Source organism: Cyprinus carpio, chromosome A21 (assembly GCF_018340385.1).
Source record: "Cyprinus carpio isolate SPL01 chromosome A21, ASM1834038v1, whole genome shotgun sequence".
Taxonomy (NCBI): Eukaryota; Metazoa; Chordata; class Actinopteri; order Cypriniformes; family Cyprinidae; genus Cyprinus; species Cyprinus carpio.
In genome coordinates, this window is record NC_056592.1 from 15,921,365 (window position 1) to 15,934,212 (window position 12,848).

General features: G+C 35.0%; 1 protein-coding gene across 1 annotated transcript in view; it reads right to left on the reverse strand.

Annotated features, from left to right (window-relative positions):
- Positions 1–12,848, reverse strand: part of adamts2a (ADAM metallopeptidase with thrombospondin type 1 motif, 2a) — a gene marked incomplete at its 5' end in the record, with an annotated part of 29,686 nt that overhangs the window by 15,048 nt on the left and 1,790 nt on the right. Inside the window, 9 exon segments of the mRNA XM_042711499.1 lie at positions 5,946–5,976; positions 5,978–6,143; positions 6,235–6,380; positions 6,477–6,590; positions 8,172–8,304; positions 8,414–8,521; positions 9,085–9,235; positions 9,461–9,617; positions 10,279–10,362. Of these exon segments, the coding sequence (XP_042567433.1) occupies positions 5,946–5,976; positions 5,978–6,143; positions 6,235–6,380; positions 6,477–6,590; positions 8,172–8,304; positions 8,414–8,521; positions 9,085–9,235; positions 9,461–9,617; positions 10,279–10,362 (1,090 nt within the window).

Sequence of the window (12,848 nt, forward strand, 5' to 3'; positions counted from 1 at the left end):
ATACATCGGCTAATATTGCAAAGAATACCATCGCAAGTCGAACTGATTCAAACTCTATTGTGTGTTTTGTTTTTGGTTAACTCTAGAGAGAGACTGAGCTCCCCCAGTAAGCACCGCCATAATGTCTATGCATATACTGATACGAGCAGTTGTAGTGACCAACAGGGAACTATAGAAATTTATTTAGAAAAGTATTGGAATCGGGGTACACGTATTACACACGGAAATGCATGTCATCACATTTTTAATGAGGTTCAAAGTCTGTAAAAACATGTATTAGCATCATTCCTATGTTAGCGATTCAGCATCACATACTAACCGTTCAGAAAAAATAAATAAATATAACTTACAATTTATATTGGCAGGATGCATTAAATTGTTCAAAAGAGGACAGTAAAGATGTTAACATAGTTAACACAAAGATTTTATCAAATAAAATTATTGTTCTTTATCGAGCTTTTCCCTATACAATGAAGAAAGTAATCCACTAAAATATGAAGGCAATAAGTGTCCATTATTTGCTTTGGTGAATCACTGATTTTGAGTCCCTGGCTTGAGGACCTTACTATTCCCCATATTTTTCATCCCCCTCTCCTCTCTCCCACGTCAGGTACGGTCCACACGGAGAACGACCTATTAGCTGTATATAGCATACATTTTGTTATCACACGGATACAGTGTTTGTGGGGAGAGGTGAACCCGATATTTTTTTGACAACCGGGTTCCATGAGCAGTGGATAAATCTGCAAAACACAACCCCTTGCGTTTTCTTGAAGGACAAGCGAAATCCGTATAGTTAATCTGACAATGATGACGTCAATCAGCCCACGTCACGCCGCCTAGTCAGACCACCGCATGACCTCACGTAACAAAAACAAAAACATGAACAACCAATGTTACGATTGTCGTTATATTATTACTACATTACAAACAGATTACTAAATGTATTGTTCAATGTTCATAAGTTGTTCGTTTCTATATGTGCTCCATTATTAGTGTCTCTCTGTGGCAGAATTACAGCGCCAACATACTGGTCTGGCATGAATACTAAACATCGTTTTTGAGTCAGTTTATGTGGGTTTCATGTGTGACGCAGATATTTTCATGAGATTGAGGAAAAAAAAAAAGATTCGTATATTGGGAAAAAGCTCTGGCTTCCCGTGGACACCTCAGCTTTAGCTTCCTGTCTGTTCCTTACTCAAATAATAATCTTAAAGCACCAACCACAATTTACATACAAAATACCTGTAAACCACTAATGAGACCACATTGCTACTTCTTAGAAAAATTTCATATGGATAGATGTTAATAAGATATGCCACCTGATATCAGATTTGTGCGTCGTAATGCTAATTAATTTTGAGAGCTACAAGAAGGTGTATGCTACATAAAAAAATTTAATAAAAGTCGATTCAACAAAAGATACAAAAATGTACCATAACTGTCTCCACTATGCACCCCATTTTCTTACTGTGAAATGTGCACTTGAAATGAAGACTGTTTACTTACTATCTAGCACAGTAGTGGGGGAGATGTTTTGAGTGATTTAGACTGCGCTACCTGCAATTCCTTGCTACTGTAGCAGTAATTAATTCGGCCCCAATGAGATGAACTGGAGATGCCATGTGCTGCTTAATCACATTTCCATGTCGGCCTTTCTTCCAACCTGCTGCTGATCCCTCTCTTGGCTGGCTCGCCCTTTTCAAATGATCTGGGCCACAAACATTTTGGTGAATGTTTGAAGTAGCATCTCTACAGATTGACTGAAACAACCCTATTTCGTCTTTTTGTGCTGAATCTAAAAGGGGGTCATAATGACGGTTGATAAACAGAGCATTATTTTGTGTATTTGGTGTAATGTTGTTATATGTGGGGGTGTGTGTGTTTGAGGTTTAAAAAAACCATTTTTTTTTTTTTCCACATTTTGCTGACACATCAGTGGTTTCCCAATCCTGTGATCCTGGAAAACCCCCAACAGACTACACGTTTCTGGTGTTCTCATCGTATCTGAACCACACATTGATGAGGCTCTTGCGAGTCTTGCACTAATGAGCTGATGAGTTGAATATTAGGTGGTGTTTGAAACAGGGGAATAACATCTAAATGATCATTGCAGTGAGAGGTCTCGGGGGTGAGTCTCAGGCCAGGATTGGGAACCACTGCTGTACATATTGTGTTCCCTCCTCGTGAGCCCCGGCCTTTCTGAAACACCTGTTCCGAGTTTTTAAAAAAAACGTATCGTTCTGTAAAAGCCGAAGGTATACGCTGATTGGCCCAGGATATCCAAGTGCGTTGTGGATTGAGCTGTGATGCCTCAAGGTTGTGGTGGAAATTGGCTACGCCCCTTTACCCAGACTGTACATGCCGTGCTCCGAGGTCGAGAATCCCGACACGATATGAGATCCAATCCAATCACCAATACAACCAATTACAAAACCAAGGGGCATTTGTTTGCCATCCAGGGGTTGACATAATTACTGATTTATACAATGACTTTTACTGTCCTTCTTACCAGTGTTAAATACCTTGCAATATCGTTGCCTGCAATAAATACATAACAACTATGGCTGCATTTGTGATCGGTAGAAACGACAAAACCAACAAGCGCTAAACTCTACACTACTCAAAACTCTTTGTTGAATCAATCTAGTGGCAAATCCTTTAACATATGACTAGACGTTATTACAGGAACGCGTGGGTACAAAAAGCGCAGCAGACTGTCCTTGCAAAGCTTGGAATTGCTGCCCCCACTTTATAGAACGCACAGTACACACCATTGCAGTAGGCTAACTGGTTCAGGAAACAGTCCTGCGTCCTCCATGTAAAATGCGGTTACACTGTATAATAAGTGAATATTTGGGCGCGAACTGTTCTGGAACAGTGTTTGAAAAATACAACTGTAAACACATATTTTGGAAGGCCCAAACCAAACAGTAACTTCACTTTCACAATTGAAAAAACAAAAACACGCTCGCGATATCCTCTCCATGACATGGCGCCAGACCAGCAACAGCGGAGAATAAACAGTTTAGGCTTATCTTCTATTTTCGATTAACTATTTGGGCGGCGTTAATGCAAATATGATCCACAATCGTGACGTGCATGTGACCATGCTTGGGGCGCTACTGTTGGAACGAGGGCATTTTAGGAGGGAATGGTTTGAACACTCATTAAAACTTTATATATAAGAATATCTTTTGGGTCTTGATACTTTTACTTTAGATTGCAACTTGCCGATCTTCTTTATGCACCAAAGATGTCCCAAAGAGAAGGAAAAATTTAAAATCACGCAACTCCATATGACCCCTTATAAAACGATGAAAGTTACCAAATAGACAGATATTATAAATAATGATACCATGATCCACCCGTTTCCAGGAATGTTTTGGTTTCAATCCTTTTCATGAATTTAAGGTTCCATCCCCATCTTTGTTGGCCCTGCATTAAGGTTTTTGATGGATTGCGCACATAAAACTATAAAAGCTTGTTTCTTTTCATTCCATAGGTAAAAAATAAAAAGAAGTAACTTTATTTTCCCCCACCAAATTCCTACCACAATTACTCAACTTTTTTTTTCTCAGAGAATTGTTTAAGAACATATATTCGAATCATGAGTATATTGTCATGAAGTAAGAATTGGATAGATGGTCAGCTCATTTACTGACCCCCCCTTCTGACCAATTTTGCTCAGGAATTGCAAATTTTTTTATCTCCCAATTCTTAGAAAAAATTTAAAAATCATATTCCAAAATGACGGACAGACTAAACTCACCAAGTCCGATAGCAGAAAACAAGATCAGCAACGAGTGAGATACAAAAACTTCACCACTAACTTTCTTATGTCATGATAACCTCTTTGAGAGTATTTAAGCATGGTAATAATACATGGCAATGTTAATGTGTTTGGTCTTGGCGGAAAGTAGATTTGACTACGCTGCGCTGCTTCTTGTGGCCAGAGCAGTACCACAGAGCCTTGCTACCAAGCGCCAGTACAATCCACAGACATGCGTCTGTGGTAACCTGTAAGATAACTACTGTGCTTTAATTGCCACATATAATGTCTATGAGAAATTACCTCCATGTATAACATACTGTAGCACTGAAATTACCCCAAAGAACTCTACACAGGTGGAGCTGGGGAAGGTGGTATGGGTTATTTTGAAAACGTACCATGCATCTGCTACCAGCAATATTTGAATGTTTGAGCAGCAGCAATGCTTCCAAAGTCATCTGCACTATAGTGAAATAAATGATGATTATATCAGCACTTATAGTCACGAACCATTAGCCTGTGCCATTCCAGAGTTTCATGACAAGAATTGTTTATTTGTATTTGTATTCCGTTGAAAACAAAACAAACCGAATTGGTTTGAAAATGCAAAAAACATGTAAACTCAGAATACAAGAGTTACAACACATCAGAAACACAAAAAACAAAAAACACAAACTGAGGTAATTTGCTAGAAGTCTGAACTGAATCGAAAAATTGTGAGAGTTATAAAATAAAAATTGATGGAGATAAGGAGATTTAAAAAGTCATAATTAGCCTTGATGAATTTTTTTATTTATCTACTATTGATTTTTTTTTTAACACCACAAGCTTCACAAATATAACATATATCTCGGTAACACCTTTGGTCTAATTTGTATAAATGCGGTCTGATATGGTCATGAATAAGGTCTAATTTGTTAATGTTTTAGTTAATACTACCTTGAAACTAACAAGCACACTAAATTATATTTTGTACAATATTTATTAAACTTTTGTGTAGTAAATGTTCATGCTATTAATTAATGTTAGATACCACTTTTGATCTTCCACCAAATGTACTGGTAAATGCTGAGACTTAACATTAACTCAAATTCAAGAAATGCTGTTAGACGTATTGTATTCATTAGTATTCCTTTTGAAAGAGAAAATGGCACAATCCAAAAACACATGCAAAGAGAAAGCTAAGCTCTGTGCTTAGGGCCTTCCGAGAGTACATGAAATGATCAGCTTGATATACTATATATATATATATATATATATATATATTATATTAGTATCTATATATAATCATATATATATTATTGTAATAGTGAAATATTTGGATCAATGGACATATGTGGTAAATAATACATAAAACGCAAATATTAAAATAATTTTTAACATAATCCATCATGTATCATCTTCCATAGATTGTATGACTTTTCAATTTAGTTTTTCCTCTTTTTATTTAAAAGATATGACCACAAACTTGTTAATTATTATAAAGTGATATAATAATCCTATATTCTGATCACAGTCAATGAGGTTACAAAAACTGATATAATTATTAGAAGGAAGTTTTTGGTTCGTCTCTGTAGTAAAACTTTTTTTTAAATATATATATATATATATATATATAAAATAATCTTCTTTTAAATAAACTTAGTATTGTTAACTTAGTGTGCGACAATCAGCTTGACATTATTTACATTAGCTTATAGGGTCTCTGCTATTCTATCCCAATATCATTATGCCTCAATTAGTTACAGATTAAGAGTTGTTGTTTTAGGTGTACAGATGACTTGCTGCAGTGTTTAATAATTTATTTTGTTAAAATAATATTTTTTTCTGTAAATGCATTGTCTGCTGGTTTATTTAGCTATTTTTCAGTACACTACATTAAGTATGCCACTTAGTACTGTAAGACTTTGACTGTTAATGTACAAATTAACACCTGGCCACTCTTGTGTGTTTGGCTATTGTTTCAGATAAATATTTGTAGCATGATGTAAGCAACACAGCTACAGCAAATAAAAATGGATAATCAAGCATTGAAAATAATCAGTAGGAATCATAATACCATGTGACCGGTGCCAATGTCTTTTTCACCAGCATAAACCATGAGACTGACTGCACAAATGTGAAAATGATGTGGAAATGAATAAGGAACTAAATAAATCAGGTCATCTCTCACGTTCAACTTTCAGGTGCTCGTAGGGCAGCCAAATGGTGTTTGGTGCCCTCATGCTCAAAGTGAGGGTTCCACATCTTGCACTGCTCCTCTCTAAAGTCAGCTAGGGCCTTTGGGTCGCACTCTTTTTCCATGTTACAGATCTGGAAAACTCTAGTTGTTTCCATAACAAGTGCGCCCCCCGTTTGGGGGGGGGAGGGACTACAAACATAGAACAGATTTGCTCTCGAGTTCGGAACTGTACTCCACCACCACAGGTACGAGAAAAGGAGCCAAATTTGAAGGCACTCACATTGGGTTGTTACACTCTCGAGTTCGGAACTGTACTCCACCACCACAGGTACGAGAACAGGAGCCAAACTTGGTCCACTGACCCCAGTGGCCATCCTGCCTAAGAATGTCTGGCGTCAGCTTGATACAGTGACCCTTAAAACAGTGCTGGAGAAATAAAGAGAGAGGGAGAAAAGAATATGAAAATGGTATCTGGTATTCTGGTTTTGGGTATATGCTCAGGTTCTGAGTATAAGGTCTAACCTTTCCTGTTGCACACTTGGTCCCATCGATAGGAGGGCCCTTCTTGGTCTTGCAGAAGAAAGGGTTCTCGGGGTGGCTGCACCACAGCTGCTTGCAAGGATCGTAGGTGCTGTACTAAAAGAAACAGTCATGCTCGCATTCATATACACAGACCATGTGACTAGCCCAGATTACATGGCCGTATGCTGGCAGAGAAATGGGAAAGTGGAAGAAGTCTTGTTTTTTAAAGTGTTTTTATATTGTTTTCAGAGATTTTATTTTTGCCTTTCTTGTTGTACAGATGAATACCTGCTTGCACCTGCTTAAACAACCATAATTTCTTATTATAGAACATGCTGAATGTAAAAAAGTGGAGTCCAGCAGTCCAGATTTTTTTTAATATTTTTGCATTATTTTTTTTTCATTTATCACATTTTAAACAAAATCTTTATTTTACTGTATCATAACAGGAAACCATTGATAACAATGGGGCAAAATTTTTTATTTCATGTGTCAGAAATTAGTTGCAAGTATACAATCCTTAAGAATACTGAAATTACAAATGTGAACTGAAACAGCTGTACATGAGAAATGCATGCATCTACGAGGATCGTTAATAACCTAAAACGTTAATCGTTAATACATAAAAACTGTATGTAAATCAGACAGATACTGATTTAAATTTAAAAGAAAAATGATTAAAAAAAAAACAAAAAAAAAAAAATAACATTTAACATAAAATAAAAAACCGTAAAAATAAATAATGAATACAAAATACAAATTATATATATATATATATATATATATATATATATATATATATAATATATATATATATATATATATATATATATATAGTATATATATATATTACACACATACATATATTTATTAATTTAAAAATTATAGATTTTTATAACAAATTTTACAATTACCATAACAATTTTAGATTAAAAAAAAGAAACTGAAATTTAGCACTGATTTAAGAATAATCCAAAGAGCATATTTGTTTCAAAGGAAGTAAGAACATATGATTGTCTCTACAAATAGTAACATTATCAATGTAATAATTTGATTACATGTGATTAGTCACCTACAGATGCAGTGCAAAATTTTTAATATTCATAATTTTATTAAAGCTATGTTCACACTGTTCAGACTTACAAACACACAAACACACATACTTGAATCTTTTAATCTTCCAATCACACATCCACAAAACAACATACAATAGCGTTTTGATGTATGAATGTGCAATGGGAGTCAAGTCTGTATTCCCTAACAGTGACCATAACAACAATGACCAAAGTAACATCAAAAGATGGCGACGTCTATATAAAACTGAAAAGTTTATTTCTCTTTTTGACATGACAAAGTGTCACAATCGAGCTGTGAGCATTTGAGTCACACATAGAACAAAAAAACTAAAGGGAGCAGCTCCAGTGGAAGAACAACGCAGTGACTGGCTCTAAACCTCTAAGCTAATATCTGCATCTCTGTAAGTTGATGAAATGTATTTTCTCTGTTTGAAATGGTAAAAATGTTTAAAAAAATTTATATGAAAACTGATGAACTTTTTAGTATTATCTGTGTGACAAAGCCTCAACCCAGTATACTGCATTGCCAGATTTACTAACTATAAAACTAAATATTATATGATGTCAAATTAGTGGCATGTCAGGTTAGTTGGTGTGACAAAGTCTCTCTTTCACTCACCGCAGTGCACATCATGTAGCCCATGCCGAAGTCAAAGCGGCACTGGTCGTTCATAGAGTAATGCAGACCAGGCAGCTGGGGCAGACTGGGCCACTCATGATCAAAGGGGTCGTCACGGAGACAGTCATATGTACTGCATGAGTTATAGTACTATCTTAGAATTTGTAATCAAGGAACCGGATGAATAATAGAATATATTCATATGTTACGAAGCAGGAAGCCACCAAAACCAAGTAACTCACTTGAGGTATCGCCTGAGCTCCTGTTGACTGCATCGGGACCAATGAAAGCGATGGAAGGCTGCTTGTACCAGAGGAGCCATTATACTGCCCATTTTGGATACAAAATCAGATGCAATACAAACATAATTACACATTATACAAAAAAAAAAAAAAAAAAAAAAAAAAATTATACAAAAAAAAAAAAAAAAAAAAAAAAAAAAAAAATATATATATATATATATATATATATATATATATATATATATATAAATATATAACTCTATGCAGTTATCTTCTGTATTGAATGGAAATATGGGCGAGAGAATGGATATATGTAACAAATAATATATTATATATATTTTTATCCGATGTAATATATAATGTATAATGTAACTATATTATATAATATCTATATAATATCTATACACATCATCTTTGTGTACAGTGATATACAACATTTTATGAAATATTTAGAAATATAAATGACAATGACTTCTCTGATTTAAAAAATTCAAAGATATTACTGTCCACCCAATAGCTTGATATTCAAAGATATTACTGTCCACCCAATAGCTTCAATATAGTGAACTTATTAGTGGCTTGAATTTTAAATAATTAGTAGTTGAACTTTAAATTATGATTAACCTTGGGGCTCGACTTTTTCATATTTAGTTTTCTTATCAAGTTTTTCTCACACATGTCCTGTCTCATGGGCCACAACAAAAGCAGATTCTCACACATGTCCTGTCTCATGGGCCACAACAAAAGCAGACGAGAAGCCATCCTCATGGTTCAGAGTGCAACTTCTCACAGGGTGACACATTCCTGTCACAGGAGCATAACCTGCAAAGAGAAGGAAGATAAATTGTCATCACTGGTCTGTTTATGGTGGCTCAAGTTGTCAAGTCTCTCTGAAAAATAAATAAATAAATAAAATGTATGGTAAGGTTACCGTTCATTCTCCCAGTTACGTGAATTTTAATTAATCTGCATATCTGTCATTCTTGATGTAATGTACATGCATCACGTCATGTTTAAATGTAAGTTCATGGAATCCAAAAGTATTACCTTGCATGCCAGTAGGCCCAAACTCTTGTCTGGTGAGGAAAATGGCATGATCGTGGTATTCTGAATCATTCTTGTCCTCTTTTTGCTGTAGGTAGGCCCAGCGGCAGACATTCTCCAGACTCTGAGAAGCGTTGCCCAGCTCAATCAAACCCATGGACTGACAATACCAACACAAATCATAGGTTAATACCGGACACTGTTCACTGAAACAATTTAGTTTCAGAAATTTTAACATTTCAGTATTAGAATGCTTAAGCCAAATCTGTTAATGCTATAACATTTATACATTACTAACCAATTTTTGGTATCATTTTGCAGATGATTTCAAGAGAAAACTGTAATTTTCTACAGTTTGATGTTAGAGTTCTACATGAGATCTCAGAGTTTATTTATTAATTTATTTATTCATTCAGTAATTAAATGCAAAGTGGACCAAGGAATAAACCTAAACATGCTGGACAGGACTTTGGCACCACTTTGTAACTAAAAGTCAATAATCAAGCTTTTTCAATTTTAGTATGCTGTTTATTTTTTAAACAGTGTTCTCAGTTTTTAATTTTAAGTTTCTTAGAAATTCAAGTCATTTGCATCCATTACAAAATAAATCCAAAAACCCAACTTTGAATCTACTTTGGCTACAGTGGTGAAACCACAAGATACCAGAATTATACTTCAATACAGTCTCTGTTGGACAGCTACTGAAGTCATACACTAGATATTTTTTCATAGATCAGATATTTTCATACTTTGAAGTGCTGTTGATACAACCACAGTCATCCAACAAAGTTTCAGAAGGAAACTAGCTGATGCCGTCTTACCTTGGAGGAGCACAGCATCATGATTCTAACCAGGACAACATTAATATGGGCACCCAGGGAGCTGTCCTGATAAATTTCATTCACCTGTGGAACAATTCATAAGAAAACAAAGGATAAACAAGTAGAAATGTAACACAAACATACAGTTACTACAGAGAGCCTGGACTTGATGAATGGATGTGTAATTCGCCTGGACAATAACATGGCTACAAAAATTATGTAGGCAGGAAAAACTGTCACAGTGCCAGAGGCATTTTGAGAAGTTAGGGAGTTTAACAGGAAAAAGCAGAGTTTACTGCCTGTGAGCTGAAAAATGCACAGCACTTACCCTTACAGTCACCTTGAGAAGGATTTAAAGATGAACCCTGAACCCTCCCTTACAAAAATGAACCATGATTTTACTACAGTACAAATAAAACCAAAAAACCATGGTTACTATAGTTTAACCACGGTAATCACAAATTAACCATGGTTTTGCTGTGCTACCCATAGTTTAACCATGGTACTGTATTTGTAGTAAAACTGTGGTTATACAAATTGTAATCATTATGCCAAAAAAATAAAATAAACATAACAATGGTTACTACACTTTTACTATTATAAAAGCATGGTTAATTTTCATAAGGGCTGAGTCATTACTTACTGGTGCCTGGACATGTGTTCAGATATTTATATATTAATAAAAAACATAATTAAATCTAAATAAATACATGCATAAAAAAAAAAATTAAGACATTTCTGAATATATAATAATAAAAAAAATACATAATTGTAGCTAAATATTTGCAGGTAATAAAAAATTCAATTATGACATTTCTGAATATTAATTAGGCCTTTGAATACTTACACTTCACACCAACACTTCACGTTCAAATTTAAGGCCACACAACACAATACCATATAACATATAAGATTTGTTATGCATGCTGACACTCAAGTGTGGACTTGCTACTGCCACCAGATACATAGACATGCTGCTGTGAGCATGTTAGATATGCTGTTGCAGGGGAAATAAACATACATAAATTCTCTAGCAAAACTAGACAGGTGGAGCTGGGGGAGGTGGAGGGTTTATTATAAATGTATCTTTGCATATCTGCATCCTTTCATAAAAAACACACATATTTGATAATTTTACCATGCATAAAAAAAAAAAAAACTAAAACAAAAAAACACACACACACACACAAAAACACAGACAGATGGATGACAGCTCGACTAGATCCTAGTGTTGAGAAAGAAAAGAAACACAGTACCAGAAACACACACACACTCATACACAAAGACAGTGACAGATGGATGACAGCTCGACTAGAGGCTGTTTAAAAATCTGAGTCTGATTATGGAGAGCAGACACTTAGCAAAAGAAAGAAATTCTAGCTATAGTTTCCCCTAAAACACTCAAACCCTCCCCAGAATACAAAAAGATACAATTAGATGCCTATTCCTCATAATACCACTTGTTTTGTCAATAAAACTAAATGACCACACTTTAGTTTACAGACCAATTCTCACTAATAACTAATTATTAACTATGATTTTTGCTTCAATAAACTCCAACTTTGCTGCTTATTAATAGGTAATAAGGTAGTTGTTAGGTTTAGGATTAAGGGATCTAGAATATGGTCATGCAGAAAAAGGCTATATATAATAAGTGCTTTATAAGTAGCCTACTAATAAACAGCCAATATCAATTCGATAAACGTTTATTGATATAATAGGCACTTTTCACATTACAACTAGTTAATAGTGCAAAGCAGACTTAAACATAAAAGTGAAGTACTAATAACAGCAAAAATAAGTTAATGTGCATGCTAATAAGCAGTGTAATGAGAATATTGTAAAATCAGCATTGACTAACAGGAATTTAGATATAAATGCATGTGTGTGCGTTCATTTACACATATGATAACTTTAACAGGATGGACTAATTATGCGTAATTGTATTCACATATATAGAAATATGGAAAATATCTGTTTTTGGAAAACCTTTTGATTGTGAGTATCAAAAAAATTTAAAATTAAAAAGAAAATGTCATTTTATTTTACAGTAAATAAACTGTTAGTTTTAATGTTTTTTTATGCTTTAACAACAGGGACACAAATTGATGTGTCCCTGTTGTTAAACAGTTCATTATCATTGTTGCTAAGCACGAAAACAGTTGAAATATTAGTCTCTGAGAAACAGTGCCAGGTAACCCTGTTCCCACCTGAAACCATGTATCTACTCAGGCACTCAGTAATGACAGCTCTGTAACCTGGCACATAAATGACTATTATCAGCACATACTCTCTTGTTTTTATTCTCTTCTCTCCCACACACACAAACATACACACCGTACTAATCACCTCAGCAGCAAGTCTCTCATTAGCACTGGCTGTCTTTGGCCCTCTCCAGGACCCTGTCGGTATTTTATTAGTCTAGATCTCTGCTTGTAGCTGGCAGGTAGCTAATTGACGAGTAAGAGGCCAAAGTGCCAGAAAATCATTAGGACTAAATTAATAATGCAGCAAGGTCTTCCATTGCAGCTTGTCTTCTGCTTAGCAACAGGACCGCCGTGCAGTCAAAA